Below are 17,819 nucleotides of genomic sequence, written 5' to 3'. Positions count from 1 at the left end.
CATCAAGTTTCGCGGGAAGTTTCATCCTGTTTTTTAAATCCGATTCTAAAACGCAATATTTACCCTTACGTACGCCGAAAAGTTCTATCCACGTTTCCTTCATTGAAATCATTTCCCACAGTTCTGCTAGCAAAAACAACCAGAAGAGGGTAAAAGGGAACAATGTACAAAGTTTCGTCGACCATATACCGCGCTTACCACAATCGAACGGAAATCATCCTCCAACGAAATATTGCCCGATTAACGGCAATTAATGATTTCGGTCCCGCGAAGCGCGGGAACCAGCCTCGAAATGGAATTTCACTGCCAAACTATGCTTCGCTGTCTCTTAAACCGCGAAAGACGCATTGGTAGGGAAGGAATTCGTGGACGCAGCAATTTCCCCCGATACGGAAATCGTTCGATCGAGAAGAAGACCTCCTGCTGAAGAAAATCTAACATACTGTACAAATGTGTGCGCACAACGATCGCGAAAGTATACGGGATGGGCCACGTAGAATGGTCTCGGTTGTTTTCTTTAAAAGTACGTTCAATTTCGAGTTGAATTTCTTTTGCGTTAAACGGGACATGGGAGCTAATGATTTGAATGGTGTGTAACAAATTTTTCTAGAAATAAACCAGAGATTATGATCGAAGAAAAAATAATTGTACATTATACACGTACGAATAGTTATACACGCAGCTAATGTTATAGAATTGATCATAATCGAAGAGAATAGTTCGCAGCACTGCATTTGGCGCAGCCTGTACAATTTCACGCGCGTAACATAAAATGTTCCACGTGTAAGGCTGCACGCGCAGTTAACGTCGAAAAGATATCACGGGGCTGCGTCGTCAATGATGCTCGAGATTTCGAAGTGAAATGGACAGGAATTCATTTAATTCCGTTCCGTAAAATTTCGTGGAGAGCCATTGTATCGGCGGGTGAAATTTAAGGCGCGGGAATATCCGTTGAATTTTTCTAACCGTGTCTTATATTAAATTTGTTCAAAATGAAAACGGCAATAGTACGGACCAACCTAAAATAAGTTTTATGAAAAATAGCACGCTATCGAAATACACATTAGTATTATATATTAATATAGCGTGTAAAGAATGCAACGTTAAGGAATGTTACTTTTTTCTGGCATATGCATGAAATCAAGAGTATCGACGTCAAGAGTTACGATCCGCACATACGTACAGACATACAAATACATGTACGTGCCTCCATATGCCAAGGAAGTAAATAATTTGGAAACATACGCGGGTTGAGAAGAGAAATTGAGGGCGCGGGTTATGCATCAAACGGGTTTTCTGTAACGCTTTTTAACTCGGATCGGTGAACTTGAAAAGGGCCCGGCTGTCACGAACCAGGTGTGACAGCGCCTTGAAAACCCAAGTGGCCAAAATAAATAGACCGACACGGGCTGGGAAACGTGAGGTCGTTTCTGGTGCATGAAAGTGTAAACCCTGGTAACAAAGTGTGTCTCGGCACGAAATGCAATCTGTTACAAGTATCACATGCTGCTTCTTTGCCAACACATCCCGTCAGCAATAAACAAGAAACGTGGCGACAAGTGATATCGCTTGTACGCGTGTTCCTCTGCATTAGACGCGGCACACCACGGATAATTGATCGGCTCTGCGTTTAGCATTTATCTAGAATGGCTTCCGCTTGAATTCGTCGTATGTATGTCTGTCATTTTCAACTATTTCGAAACGTGACGAACGAAAGAGCTCGAGGAAATGTTTCGTTTTCTCGTAAGAGAAAATTTGTTTCCAAGATACATTACATATAGTATCGTTTATCAATTATAATACTGAATAATAAATTAATAATAAGGCGTTCAAGGAGTAAACGATGCAAATAGAAGAAAATCCCGGACCAGCTCTCTCAATCGCTATCGCTAAACAAACGATTACGACATTACGATCTAATCGTTTCGAAAACGCACCGCGTTGCCACTCTGTACATATATCACCGCGGCAGCTTCCGCGCGTCCAGAGTATCGAGTCGATGACAAATTGAACGGATGAATTCTATTTTCATGTTTCCACCGTGCAATCCGGCAAGCCATTCTCCGTGAGGAACGAGTCTCGAACGGGTTACCGTTGCGCGCATTAACCTGGTTGAGTGACGCGAACGAGCGTGGCTCGAGAACGCAGTTGGAGAGGAACATCGATAGGACAGACGCAGGGTCGCTGGTACCGAGCGTGAACTGATTTCCAGAGGGTCGAGAGGTATTTCAGACACCAGGGACAGTGAAATAAAGCGACCGCGTGTTGCGCTGTTCAGGGCTCGTCGTTATGCTATATGCCGTGTCCTCGGAGCTACTTACTACGGTCCTTGTCATAATGGAAATGCGAAGAGGGACGACGCGCGACACGGCACCGCCGTTCGCTCTTTCATTCTCTTTCTTCCCCTCTTGGCGAACCTATGGAGAAGAATGGTAAATGCGGGAATGAAAGGGACGCTGCTGTTGCGATACGGCGAACCAAACGGAGCTTTCAACGCTGCTAAAGGCACGCGATAACGAGACAGGAGGATTTATTCAACCAGAGATTGAATTAAGTCGGAACGAAAAGTGGGTTGGAGTACCAATATCGTTAATAGAAATTTAACAACTATTTAAGTAACCACAAGTAAACGTCGCCTGTTGCTGGTAATCTATTATATATTGTTAATACCGACAAATACATAATATTTCAAATATGTTACAGTGCCGAGATATAATACAATACAATTACTGCTACATTTGTCTGCGTTATTTTTTATACTTATAACGTGCAGAACGGAACGATTGTTATGTTTTGCCATGTCTGCGAAACACGAATTCGAATAGAGGAAAATATATTCAGTTGAAAAAGCGCTACGCGTTTCTTTTTTTCCTTTTTTTTTCTTGTTAACGATCTAAAGAAACAGATATATTTGTATGCGCTCGAAAACTAAATCCCTAACGGTTACCTCGAAAAGAGCTGGGACGCGCTATTTCACGGTTCTTCGCAAACGAAAACGGTCCTAGTGATTACTCAATTTGCGTTTCTATCATCGCCGCGCGAAAAATGGAAAAAATGAGAACGAGCTATGCGAGAATGCGTAACTTTGTCTCCATTATCGTTCCTCCAACGGAAGATTGGGTAGGGGCCATCGAGAGGGGTGGTGGGTTCAAAGAAGAAAATACTCGGTGACTGGGGGATCGAGCCGTGCATATTTCCCACCAGCTGGCATAAAGAGGCCGAGATACTGTCGTCATAAATAGGGATGTAAGCACCCGCGGGACTAAGCAGACGAAATTCTTATTATTTTGCGGCATTATAAAGGGGGGCGGAAACGCGACGTCGACGTCGACGTCGACGTCGGCACACCGCGGTGATTTCTACCCATTCCCACGAAAATAATCTCGCGGAAGCACGCAAATCTGATTCCCTTGCATTTCTTTCCCCGAAAATCCTCGCTTTCTCGTTATCATACCGTTGGGTTTATTCCAACCGTTGACGCGAGATCAAACATATTTCTCGTCTTCCACAATGAACTGTTAGTTATGCGTTTCAACCACACTTTATCATTAATACGTCGTGAAAATATTTAATCAAGAAAGAAACAGAATGGACTTTTGTATTATATTAATACAATTCTTGTCTACGATAGGTGTACGACTGAGATATCTATGACACAATACAGACGTTTTATAAAACGTTTCGTTATGAATTTTATTCGCAAGTCGATTCGTCGAAGATCTATAACCGATTCGAGACATCTGATCATTTTTTTACAGCTTGCAAGAATTTTTGATCGAATAAAAAAGTGAAAAATGTGAGGAGTGCGTTGGCAAAGACGTAGCTCAGGTTCTTCGTACACGGTTTGCATTACCGTAAATTTTCTATAAAATGTTGGCTAAGTTTTAGAACAACACTCGGGAAGATAGATTTTTCAGTGAAAAACTTTGTGACTTTCATACGAAGCAGATACACTAAATATAATGTGAGAGTAAATATGTAACGATGTAAATGTGGAGCCGATGGACGCTTATTCTGTGTCTTTATGTCAAAAATTCGTGCGTCGTCATTTGACAGAACCTTATATTATAAAACGCATTAGCCCATAAGCCGCTGGGCTTATTTACCAGTGCTTCCTCATTTTTACATCACAGCCAATCTAATTCTCACCCACATGTGCTTCCGACAATTTTATTGAGAAACAAGCAATTTCAGCGTGTAAAATAATAACTCGCATCTATATAAAATATATGCAATCGAAATGCTATATTCGTAACGATAGATTTGTTTGCTAGAATGCTAAAACCCCTTTTACTATATTGTATTTAAACCTATTTAGGCAGTTTCTTTTAAGATTGATTAACTTTCTAACTATAACTTGGAATGGCAAGAACTTCAGACCAGTGCTATAAAACGATTTCAATTCCTTGACGTGCCCGACAATCTATATATTTACGTTTTCGCCCATATATTTTCTGTTTCATCACCCTAAGTGAAAAATATTGGAACGGTCAATTCCGTGCGATTGAATAAGTGACGAATATTTAACGCCGAGTAATCGGCTGATTACTTTCTCCATTTAGGTGCATTAATTGCTTCACTTGAAGGTACGTTTTCCAATTAAGTAAAAGGCTATTGAGTGAACACGACCGAGAATGGAAATGTTTCTTACGCAATTAACGTTACGCGAACGGTTTGCAGAAGTTTTCGAATGAGGCTGAAGGGGTTAATAACACCGGCCACCGTGTTCTCTTGTATCTGATGGTTTCAATACGGGATATACCGAATAACTACGCGAGGGTCTTGTAAATTAATATTTTTTAATTAATATTTATATATTAATTACAAATATATATATTTTTAATAAATATTTTTTTATTTGGGTGGAGTTGCAGAAATGTTTTTTAAAAAATATAATTAATTTTAATATTATATACATTCTCTGGATACATTTCCTTTCCGTACTATCGCAATCGTCCATTTCATATTTTACTACGTACGATCGTTATTCGGAATAACTGAAAGAATCGTGCAATCGTGCAAAACTAATTAATTGCTACCGAAACTGCAGTTAGTAACATTAGACGGACATGGATGATACATTCATAGGGGAATATATCCCAAAATGGCACTGGCGTTGGTAACCATTCCGAGACAGACGATCCATCAAACCATCCCGGATCGAGACTCTTAATACGCTCGAATTTCCCGCGAGAGCTCTCCCCTCTCCGCGAGCAGTCTGGATGGATAGGCACGTACAATGGAATTATGGTTCCCCTATGTTCCCATTACTAAGCCATCTACGTTATGCTTTCTATGTGCTGTCGCTGTTCTCCTCGCCCTTAACGACGCCCTTCGGTGTTTTATGTCCTCCGCAAATAATCTCCGTCTAACTGACCGTGCATTCGCCCAGGGCCCCAGGCCGTGAATGACCTTTGATCGATAATACTAGTCCTTAACGCTCGATACGAATTAATCAAGTTTATCATTGCGCTAGAGCGTTAAAAATTCACAAGATGGCCCTTCAACCGATTTACCACATTTTCCGTGTCTGTACAATAAGCACGTTCTACGTATGATATTATCTCGACTTGACGTATATAAGTTATAATTGTGCACGGGTAACTGTGACAGTGACACGAGTCTTGCGGTAAAAATCATTAGTTTCGTGACGTGACATGACGTAACGTGTAACCTGAAAATTTTACAGGCTTTATGTAAGTGTATTATTTGATATTTGTGTTTCCTTGAAATTCTAGCAAAAGCTTCGAGATTAATAGATGGAAAGACATGACAGGTTCTCGGATTCTATGTGCCCTGGGAGTGATACAGCGTTAAATTCGGTATAGATTGTATAAGGATATAACGAGTCCAAGACAGGCAAGCAGCCAAACAAGTTTTGCTTTGGATTAAGTTTTGTACTCGCAATTTATTTATTTGCCCGAGTGCTTCTGCCCGCCCTACGAACGCATATGTTTTGAACGGCGAGATAATTAACGAAAGAATAAAACTTTTTTTAATTATTTTCCTTACTCTTTATAAGATTGCTTCGCTTAGTCTTTACTCCCGTCTGAATCAATTATATATTTTTGCGATCTTTTATCAAATGTTCCGTGCTAAATAGGTGTTATAATGGTTTTATTTATCTAACGATGCTTGGTATTATACAGAACGAGAAGTTGAGTACAACAAAATTAAGTAGAACTTTCATTCGATAGGTCCGCATAAAAATTAATTAAGAAGTATGCGTTTCAAAACGATTCTGTTCCCACGGATGTGGAAATCGCTCAATTTTTCTCGTTTTTCAGATCCGAATTTCAAGGAACCGATTACCAATGTAACTGCACCAGTTGGTAGAGAAGCAATTCTGTCCTGTGTGGTTCAAGATTTAGCTGGATACAAAGTAAGTACATTAATTGTGAGAGTACATATACTTTAGCGTTAAGCGGCTATTATTGATTAGCAACAATATATTATATATATATATATATATATATATATATATATATATATATATATATATATATATATATATATATGAGAGAGAGAGAGAGGGAGAAAGAGAGAGAGGGAGGGAGAGAGAGAGAATACAAAGTAACATTTGTTAGGGGAGAGGGCTGATTTTTTTCTCGTTGTAGGTGCATTTTATAGCGAGCTTAAGTTAATAATTCACGAATAAGTAGCGGAAAGTTAGCGAGAATTTCCTTGGCGTTTGTTTCGTCTCTGCGTATGCCCTTCACGATAACAAGTATCTAAATTGCTGTAAGTTACCTTAAATGGCAGCATAGCTTCCCCGTCGGTGGCAGTGCAGACGGACCGGCAACAAACTTTTACTAACGAATCATCGATTAAAAAAGTTTCGACAAGATAATTATACCTTGACCTCGCAATAGTTCGATTAATTTAATTTAGAAACGCTGCACGTGAAAGACTGAATCCGAGTAGAAAAAAGTATTTTCCGACACAATTTCACCCACGTACACCGCTTCCCTTCCCGTTCCTTAATTTAATCAAGGTTTAAGATCGCAACCATGTTATGCTATCAGAGTGTTATTATTGTAGCTAAAGTGATACGTACGACACTCGTATTAACTGTCAGTAAATAGAAAGCAACATACTATCGTTGTTAATCCACGCGAACGTATTCTTACACAATAAACCAGCAGTATAACATAATACATGTAACTTTGGTCCCAAATATGTAAGAACGCCGGTGAATTCCCGTAATCTAGCGAAGAGCAATCCAAGTTTCACGTGCCTACTAGGATCAACGGAGTAACTCCGCCGAGTGGATTGCTCGCGTTAATGGCGTTGCCTAGCTATCATTGTCAAAGATATTCAAAGATCTATAATTTATAGATCCGTATAAATCGGGATCGTCGGTTTCGGCTCGGCTCGAATTAGGTGGAAGATCGATGGTCTGTATTCTCGAGACGGTAAACACTTCAGCCTTATCGACTTCCGTCAAGACGGTATTCTTACCCTCCGAAAACGTATTTCATCCCCTAATTAGCCAGGATCCGGAGCAGCTATTATTGCCGTGGAACATTTTCGTTCGGCTCCCGGCTCCGAAGTTACACGCGTCGACCGTACGGCAAAATTGATAGCCGGCTCGTTTCTAACCGTCGAGCACAAGGTTTTCATCCGTTCGCTTAATTTTGTTAATTAATTAACTAACTGCTTCGCCCGGCTGGAGGAGAGAGGGTGATCCTTAGTGATCCTCGAGAGATAGCCAGAGATAGAAAGAGGAACAAAAGATGTGGCGGGGTTGAAAGGCAGAGGGGTGGCCTGGAAGAAGAAAGAGAGAGAAATTCACTTAACTTTTTCGTGGCCGTTTAACGAGGTCAACGGGTTAAACAACCTTTCTAGATGTCTATGCTCTAGATTCCTTTTTGCTTGCGAGTACTTTCAGTGATATCTATCTCCGCTGCCCGCGGTGCGGAGGGTCGGACCCGAGCCACGTTTGAAAATATCAGTGGCCGGTTTCAAGTAATGGACTTCAATTAAAGCGAGATGAAATATCAAGAAAATCGTGGAGATCCATTACAGAGTCTTGTCTTCCACGGTTCCTTGCCGTCTCTCACGGCGATTCCTTTCCATCGTGAACGCCGTCCCGGGGGTCCGTGCTCCAGTAACAATTACGGCTCTGCAAAGAGCCGGGGCCACTCCTGTTTAAAAGTGACATCGGCTTTCAGTGTAAAACGTTAATTATCTTTATATTATAAGGGACAAGGGAACGTTCTCTCGCGACGAATCACGGCCCGGCGCAAAGAAGAGGTCCGGACGAAAAATTACGAATGCCTGGATTACCTTTGGTTACGCTTGAAAACGTCAGAGCCGAGCATGTCGTGAAAGAAGTTCAGTTAATTCACGGGAAACCTACCTCTGAAAGAACGCTTGACCCGTTCGACGAACCGGAACCACGGTCCTGTTTAGCTTTTGATACTACAAATTCGGGGAAAGTTTATAAACTAAATTCTGATGAAAGATTTTTATAAATATCATTACACCTCCTGAAACAAAAATTACTTGGAATTAATCTTTCGTTGAAACTGGCTTGCCATTTAGACCAGAACCGACTAATGCGATCGCCAGCTGTTTCAACCATATCTATAGTTTCACGTAGCACGAAACCTCCGTCATTGCGTTTCCGTGTGCAAAAGAGTCAGATTAGGGGATACGAAATGCCATGCAGAGATACGCATAAATTCTTACGCGTCAAGTAGAGCAACCTTTAATTCTTTAAAGATGAAAAGAATATTTAATTTCAACGGGTTAGAACAAAGTTACGAATGATTAAAAATCAGTATGTAAGAAATATTTGATTAACAATTATTAAACCGGATATGGTTGTGCTTTTATGGAAAGTTTCTATGCGCAGAGGAGCAGGAAATCCGTATAATATGCAAAAATGTATAAAATACCGAAAGTGAAGTGTGCATATTATAATATTTGAAGGATGAAATAAATCTCTCTACTTGGATTCCAGTTATTTATTTATTTTTGTGCATGCATGCATGTAAAATTTCAGTACGCAAGGAAGCACAAAATGCACATAATATATAAAAATATACATCGTGTCCAAAATAAAATACATTTTACAACATCTAGGGGCCGAAACGACTTTTCGTATCTACACATATATTAAAAATAGAAATACGCAAGAAAATAAAAGCTACGAATAATATACAAAAGATGTACGAAATATTGAAAGGTGGAGCTAGAAATTAATTCTGTTTACAAAAGTACGTGGTATTTCAGCAGAAATATCTACAGCCGAACAGATTATTCTCAGTTTGTCAATTTGACCGTTAAATTATCATAGAAAAGCGGGAAGTTAGGCTAAACATTGAAAAGTATTCATCTGGTCGAGTCGCGTGGTATGAAATTCAAATGGGTGTATTTACGAAGGCCAGCAGTCTAACCTGCAGTCGACATTTAAACTCTTCTGGGCAAGGGGATGGAAGAGCCATGGGTTATCGCGGGTGAGGGATGAAGCATTGGAAAGGGGTGGATGGGCCAGGCTGGAATAATCGCGCCGTTTATAAGCCGCTGGTGCGTCGCTCAGCTCTTCCGGTTATGCATTAAGATGACGGATAACGGCGGCAACTATATCAGAAGTCTGCCAGCATCACCATCCGTAGATAACGACAGCCCTCCGGTATCGTTTTGTCAATTTAGGTGCAATAAGTAACGAAGATGTTAATGCCACGCGTGAACCAATGGCAGCAGCGAGTTTAGAACGGTCATCAACGGTGATAGGAACGTCGATACTCTCGGAGCATTTTGGTAAAAGCCAGTGGTAGAGCAACGCTTCGTTCTTTTTCCCCCTATGCAAAATTTCGGAAGCAACTGACGCTGAATTTACCAAAACTACCGACGACTATAGGCGACACATTGACACTGTCGCAGCTCTTTCGAGAATATTTTACCAAGTTTCCGATCAAACGAAAAATTAATATTATTCGTGCATAACGCGCGATATATTTCTGAAGTCAAACGGTTAACCATTTAATAGGACAAAAAAGAATAGGAAAAGGCTATTGAAATAGCATTTTCGAAATTAACACTTTCTCTAGTAGTGGAAAGCTTACTTTAGCTTACTGTTACGCATAGTTTCATAAACTTATAAAATGTGTACCGTACAATGGTCAATGGCTATTTGACGTTATAAATCTATTCGCAGAAGAAAAAAAAGTTATTTCAGTATTCATCATACGGAACATTCCACGTTATACGGATCAGTTTCGCGTTCGACGTCTGGGATTATATTGAAATTGAAATACATCGTAGTCGATGTGAAAATGGGAATATCCATATGGAAACAAGCAGATTGTTATATTTACGGGAAAAAAAAGAAAAAAATGATTCCTCATCGTTACTCTTTCGAATCATCAAACGTTGTGTAAAATATAGAATGTTCGAGCGACGTAATATAAACTGTTCGATCCCATCGCTCGTTTCGATCCCAATTGTCGTGGAAAATTACAATGGAGACGCTGGAAGGTTAATGCAAACGGAAATCGACGATTCTTCGCCTCGAAACACTGCGAATAACGCGATACTATCTCAAAGGCGGTGCTGCTGCGAATACGTGTGCATTTTAAATGGAATAAGTACGCGCACTCAAGGACGAGAGAGACTTTGACACTAGCTCACGATAGAACGGGCAAACGGTTGACCATAGCTTTTCTCGGAGTTTACGCTTCCCCAACAACGGTACCATCGTGCTTTGAATTTTAATTGCAAAGTTTAAGACTTTGGTCCCGGACGCTCACTGAATGGAGGGGCGTTAACTACGATCTCGTTTAATTCCGTAGTATCACGAACATACCGCGGAAGTTAGGTTCTTGGTTATCGTTTAGCAATCGAACTCGTTTCATTCCTAAGCTTATCAAGGAATCCCATTCGCTTTTGCGTTTCACTCTTGTCAATGGAGTGAAATTTTTTCGTGTACAGCTACTCGCGTACAAATTGCTATCGACTAATGTATGTGTATAGTGTTTTCAAAAAATTTAAATATCCTTAAACATCGAACATCCCGCCACCAATTAAAAAGTTGCCCAATCTTCGTTGTCAAACAAGATTCGTGTCCTTTGCAATTAGTACAATTTTTTCTCGTTTCCATCCAATCCTATCTCCATCTTCAACTGCGAAAAGGAATCGAAAACGTTTCCCCTTTTGTTCTTTTCCCAATGTTTGGTTAATTCGTCTCTAATCGATTCGAAACTAAATTGTTGGGCGGTGGGTTCTATTGTCGGTTTACGACGCATCGGATCGCTGAGATCACTCCGTATTTGCAAACATCGTCTTCGTTCTCGGGTAGCCCGAACACTGTTCGACTCATCGGTTTTCGGGCCACGGATTAATCATGGCTCTCCGTAAGCACTGATGCATCTGTTAATCCGGGGCTCTCTCACTCGATTCAACCATTTCTCTGGCTCGATCTATCCTCCCGTTATATAATGACAAACCAGCCATTGCTGAATTAAACCTACAAACTGCTAACTCGATAACCGCTCAAAACTGTTTTCCGCTCTGCTAACAATTATATAATTGTATAGATGGTACCATGGTGCGTTCCGAAACTTCTGCGACCCGGTTAGAGTGCCGTTGTCTCGAGTTTCGCGCGGGAATAAAAAAAAAGGAACAATCTCGACAGGAGATTTCGACGAATAGACTTTCTGATGGAAGCGATTACGGAAAGTTCAGAAACTACTAATAGAATTATACTTATGAGTTACGAGGCCAGAGGGCTGATAACGAAATTTTTATCTTATCGAATTCTTACCTAGAGCCACGAACGATTCCGCTTATACGGTGTGACGTCGAATTTCTCGGATTTACAAGTAGCTGACTGATTGGCAAGCATCTCTGCCGAATAATGAAGCTACCAGGGGAATTCAGAGAGTAAGAGAGGATCGCTGGTGCGTTCGATGGAGATGGGAAATCGATGCACCAGCTTTCGGTGGCTCGAGCGTAGCTGGAGCGTTGCGCGCTCAAATCAAGGGACGGCGATACCTATTAATATTTAATGTGAATCATTTGTCTTCTTTTATATGAAATGTTGTGCGCAAAATTCATTAATTTAGTAGCAACTTAGGAACAATTGTTGGGCTATTTTCGTCCTACCTCGTAGAGCATGGTTAACCAAATCGTAATTATCGTGGGAATGCAGAAAAAGGATAAATTCTCCAGCAGCGCTAATTACGAATGCAATGGTATTTTGTCCCTGATGTTCGCGGGGCAAATATGCATTTAGATCGGACATTAGTGGAGAAATTAGCTGATCTTTATCCTCCCTAAAATGGTGTACAAGCGGAACGACGCAGCGTTCGTTAAGCAGATGAAGTAAGTAGGGAAGGGAGTGCACATATGCACGTATTATAAAGTACGTAGAAGATTGAGCCCGACTGGCCATCAAACCCACATTTTAATGCCCTTTATTCCACGTTAATATTTATACAATTCGTTTTATGGCATTAGCAATGGAAAATTCCGTAGTCTAATTGTCGTGTTTCTCTACATAAGACGAAGTTTATGGCTTACATTTTCGTCACAAGTTTTTAATCAATTGTTCACTTTTCGCACTTTTTCGCACGCGTTGAAAGTACGAGAATGGTGGAAACGTATTCTACGCATTCGATCGCCAATAAAAGTTAATAATGAGTAAAACGCAGAGCGAGAGCGCGGGAAAAGTACACGCGTACATGTATAACTCTTGCTTTTCGTAGCGTGAACAAAAGTAGGTTACGCATATAGCTTTCAGAAGTGGTACAAGTAAAATATTTATCTCGACGAAATTACGATATTGCAAATCTTAATAGACGACTATCGGTATCTTTTCTTTAAGTTAAATTAATTTATTTCGAGAATTGTTCCAATTGTTGAAAAATCGTTTGGGGAAAGTTTCAAAGATGAACGTAACGTAAAATCGCCGGGAAAAGGATAACATAAAATTGTGAAAATATAAAATAACACGAGGATAATGCTTTACTAACCTGTTTATTGGAATAAAATTTTTTACGATGTTCTTTGTACGTATAACAGTTAAGTGTGCCTCTGTAACGTATACGTAGGAAGGGGCAAACTGCGTGGGATATTGGCCCGTACACGATGCACTTGAATTACTTTTTTACTTGTTTATACCTAGATTTTTAGTGTGCAGATTCCTGTGAAATTTTCATCATCGCTCGTAGCCGTAACTAATCGTGACTAACGGCATTCATAAAAACATGAAAATCTGCCTTGTTTTAAAATTGAAAAAATACCGTTAACGTATTACACATTTTATACATTACGAAGCTATAAGAGTATACTTTATGACATTTTCATGAAGCATAATTCATAAAGCATGAATATTAAAAAAAAAAAAGAAAGAAAAAGAATAAGAAAAAGCGAAACTTTATTATTTTATAAAACATCATAGGCTACACCAATCCTTTTACTGTGTAACAAAAGTTTGAATGTTTTACAGGCTCTTATTGTCGGATGAAAATTAGCTTCGTTCGATGTAGATCACGTAGAGACGTTAGAACACATCTAGTACACAAAATATAATATATTTGATTCGAACGACGCATTTTATAGTAAGTGTGGGCGAATATCAAGGAAACGTTCGTCCACGCGCGCATGTAATAAATTTTAAATATAACTCCGCAGGGAGAACTCTACGTTTCAATACCATTCTAAGTGCATTTATATTGCAGAGCAAGTAAGTTCGATCCCTGTTATTTTACGTGTTATTGGAAGGAGTGGATGGGAAGGAAACTTTGGCGGCAGATTTACTACGAAAATGGAGGTTATAACCGAACCGAATGCGGAATTTATTAGGAAAATTTCCGAATACATATCTCCTCTTAACGAATAGACTGGTATCAATGAAATTATTGAATAAAGCCAGGTTAAGTGAAAGAACGGGAGAGAATTTGGATGCGCAATTAATTCTGTTAAATACCGAGAGCCTAATCAGTTATGATAAAATTATCGATTCGTGTAACGAAGGCATGAATTCAAAACACGGATCAGTACGTCGGCTCTGTTTGATCTTCATCCTTTTGTGCACAACTGGAACGAGGAGACGTAAAGGAACCTTTGACTCAGGGTTTGTTGAAGAGGCAAAGGATGACTGGCAAAGAGGGTTACCAGAGCGCCACACTTATATGACATTTCGTAGTGACATTTCGGGAGATTCCCCTGGGAACCTGGCTTCTACTCCACCACCCGTAGATTACTTTGAAGACCATAATTAACTTAATATCCCCGTCATTACGACAAGAGTTACTGCGCGGCTCGCGTATCACCCACTCCGATTAATTGCATGACAAACATTTCGAGAACCACCTCTCTTCCTCACTTTTCTTTCTTTTCTTTCGCAGCTATTCAAATTTTCATTCGCCGAGTACGACTCTATGTGCGACCGGTTATTTCTCACTATTTCACATGAAAGTGTCTTTCCTTCTTATCTTTCCTTCTTATATTATTCGTTAGTATACTTTACATGTACATTATTTAATTATAATAATAATGTTTATATTTCTACAATCACTATCATCTTCGTAGAGACCTTAACTTCTACTCTGCTCAGCCCAACATAATGCTCACTCGAATTTTTGCTTTTTATTACTTTCTTTTAATAACATTTTTATCTTTGCGCGCTCTATGGGTTCCGTGAACTTTTAGAAATGTTCGAAAACTTCGTTTATACACCGATAAAAGTTCTCTTTACATTTTCTGCATTAAATTACAAAATAAAAGTCCAGACAAGTCTTGTACAATATATATATGTACTCGATTGCCCTTGAAATATTCAAATATTTTTATTTCAAAAGGTCAATTGTGCCTTAGAGAGTTTAATAACTGTTTGTCAAAATAAGCCAATTTTATTTAATTCGTGGCCTGTTTGAATCAATGCGATTTCGGTATTTGCATATTGTTATTTAATTAAATGTCATGCTAGATGGAAATTTGTCATTATTATTCAATAATTCAGTGCATTTGCAGTTTCCATGTTCCCGGTATATTTATGTGACTTTAGTGAGATTAACATTTAACAAGATGGCAACTCGATGTTAACTTTGTATAAAGCTGAAGTGTTGAAATGCAACGATATCTACTGTGAAAAGTTGGCTTAGTTTAGATCCAGCTTGGAGGATTGTAAGTGTACAGTTGGTTATTCAGTTGTATTAACTTTATTTGAACGGAACTAAGTCTTTCAATTGAAATAAAAACACAGTTTTATTTGAAAGCAAATTTTGTTCAAATTGTTACCATACATTTATCAAACTTACTTTTTTATTTTAACAAATTCCTCACACTATATAAGCACAAACAAGTTTTTTTGTTACGTGTAAATTCAAGATGCTTGAATTAGGAAAATTTTAAACTAATTCTTATACCATCCTCATTCATCCAACGTTCACTCCACTTCGAACCGTTTCAATTTAAGTATCTTTGAAACAAATTTACTAACGTGCAAACGTTATTTTACTTTAGAATATCGTCTTAAATTTCAAACAAAGTTGACATTTTCCCAACTGTTTCCTTACTTGAATGGTTTTGACTGTATCATGGGCAGTAGGAAGTTCAAGCAAGCTGACATAAAATAGCCGTCTTTTTAGGTACTATTTGAAGTCAAGTCGTTATTTAAACTCAAACAATTTCCATAATTGTTTGAACTCAAATAACCGGACAATAATCATAACGAGTAAGTTAAAAATGGACGTTATTTCATGCGTAGACTGCTTTCGGTGAAAAGACTGGAGACCTGCTCGAGCAAAGACTGAATGTAAAGTTAGTGAAATCAGTGACTTTAACGCATGTATTGCTACCGTTGCTAGCGCCTTCTTTCACACTCGCGTCTTCTTGCACCATACGTTCTCTCCATCGAGTGAAACATTTGTGTTATTATTGATTACAAAATCGAATTTACTTTGATGCTACGTACGTAATATCGAGAGTCTACAAAATAACCTTAAGTAAATCATTTAAAAAAATTGTTTCTTAAATAATCACATGTCCATTTCGTTGCCCTTTTATCTCCCTGCAGCAACATTTCCTTCCCGATGTTAATTTTCATCGTGATTACGTTAACTCGATGAAGCTAAACCAACTTAACGTTATCCATGCGGCAGACGTATTCATGTTCGCGCGGGAATTAAAAGCACGAATTTCAATTTTCCCGCAGGCTAACGAAGAGAAATTTCATATTTTATTTCTCTCCATTCCCTCAGATTTTTTCGTTTTTCTTTAATATACAAAATTATAACGCGAAACATTTACCGGGTCGTTAATGAAGTTACAGCGGAAGCAAGTTTCAAAGTAGCTAGGTACAGTTATCGAACAACTTAAGAGTGGTTCCCGCAAACGCGAATCGACCCTAGAAAGTTGAGAGCGGAACGGCTGGAGGTCGACTCGCTCGGTGGTTAGGGTTTTTGCTAACTTTATTTCAATGTAATCGGAACGCGAGAGTGAAACGTCTACCCAGTCTGATGAAAGCACCGATTCAAATATTCGTTTCTGCCAGGCGAACCGGTGTTCCGATGCACAGGACGTTTCAATCTTAAACGTCATGCTCGCGTCAAAGGATTTCTAATCCGTATGCGTGTCATCTTACACGTGTTCCCGTTCGAAAAATTTTTCGCAATTTTTGCCATTCCTTCGAAAATATTTGTTTCAAATTATATTAAGTTACTGGAAAATAATTACTTTGAGGTTGAATAATTGTTCAACGTCAAAGTTAATATAGATCCCGTTTCCCACGCGCACTTGGATTTGGTCTATGTCACCCGCTCAAGAAGAGCAGGCGTAGTCATAAACAAGACCACGAATACCTACATTTCATTTACCCGTGTCTCAATCATATCGCTTAAATCCGTTAGAAATTTAACGTGTACATATAGCGCGAGATTCCTCGTATCGTTCACGGGACAGACAGGCTTTCTGCCCCAAGGCGTAAAACACGCGACTACGTATCGCAGTGTTCCAGCATATTCATACTCTTGCGCATTCATGAAAATTAATTAAAGACCCGAGAACGTGGCCCCATCTTCCCTCCTGACGTTACTTGCTGTACTGGAAATGTTTATTGCGTCCTACTGTATCTAGAAACGCCCAAGTGACCTGTTAAGAAGTTCGAACGGGAAACGGAAATTGGGAAGTGGAAATTGAAGTGAATGTCTCGCGAGCTATGTTCCGGACGTCGAGAAAGTTGAAAGACTCGCGATGCCAAAATCACTGGCCACGATACGCTCTTCCATCGATCGGGAAACGTTACCGTCGATATTGAGAAACGTTTGCATCCGGTGAGACATTTTCTAATCAATTTTCATTTTCCAGTTTCATTTTGCCAATAGCCGACAGAATCCATTGAAGCTACTACTCTACCTGACGAAAAATGCAAACGACATTGTAAAATATGGTTATATTGTAAGGTATAGTCAGTATATAAGACATTTCTATTAAAATTTTCAATTTGTTTGTAGCGGCCCTCCGACACTCACCACTAGAGGGACATCGACACTTACAGTTTCTTATACTTCGTATAAACTGCGAAAGTAAAGCATGTTCTATACATATAAGTTTAGACAATATCCAAATTATTTGGTCTGGCATGAAAATACCAAAATTCTCTTGAACTTGTACGCGATTACGAAAATTCAGAAACTTGTCCCGTTCACCTATGATTGAAACACGCAGAAATATCCTTACGCTGATCGAATTAAGCTGTACACGTTTCTGCCCGTAGGCCAACTAGGTAATATTCTCGAAAACAAGTGTTCCTACATTATTAACTCCTTTCTATAATATTACTGAATCAAAAGTAAAGCTCGGTAAATTCC

General features: G+C 39.4%; 2 protein-coding genes across 2 annotated transcripts in view; one reads left to right on the top strand and one right to left on the bottom strand.

The window, feature by feature from the left end:
- LOC143425253 (chymotrypsin inhibitor) overlaps positions 1-17,819 on the bottom strand; it is a 156,268-nt gene that overhangs the window by 95,489 nt on the left and 42,960 nt on the right. The window lies entirely within an intron of this gene.
- Positions 1-17,819, top strand: part of LOC143425249 (neurotrimin) — a 162,324-nt gene that overhangs the window by 109,838 nt on the left and 34,667 nt on the right. The window contains exon 2 of the mRNA XM_076897896.1: positions 6,288-6,382. Coding sequence (XP_076754011.1) covers positions 6,288-6,382 — 95 coding nt within the window. The remainder of the gene's footprint in view (positions 1-6,287; positions 6,383-17,819) is intronic.

Source organism: Xylocopa sonorina, chromosome 7, assembly GCF_050948175.1.
Source record: "Xylocopa sonorina isolate GNS202 chromosome 7, iyXylSono1_principal, whole genome shotgun sequence".
NCBI classification, from domain to species: domain Eukaryota; kingdom Metazoa; phylum Arthropoda; class Insecta; order Hymenoptera; family Apidae; genus Xylocopa; species Xylocopa sonorina.
The sequence above is the reverse complement of the archived record's forward strand: the minus strand, read 5'-3'. Positions and strand labels throughout refer to the sequence as shown.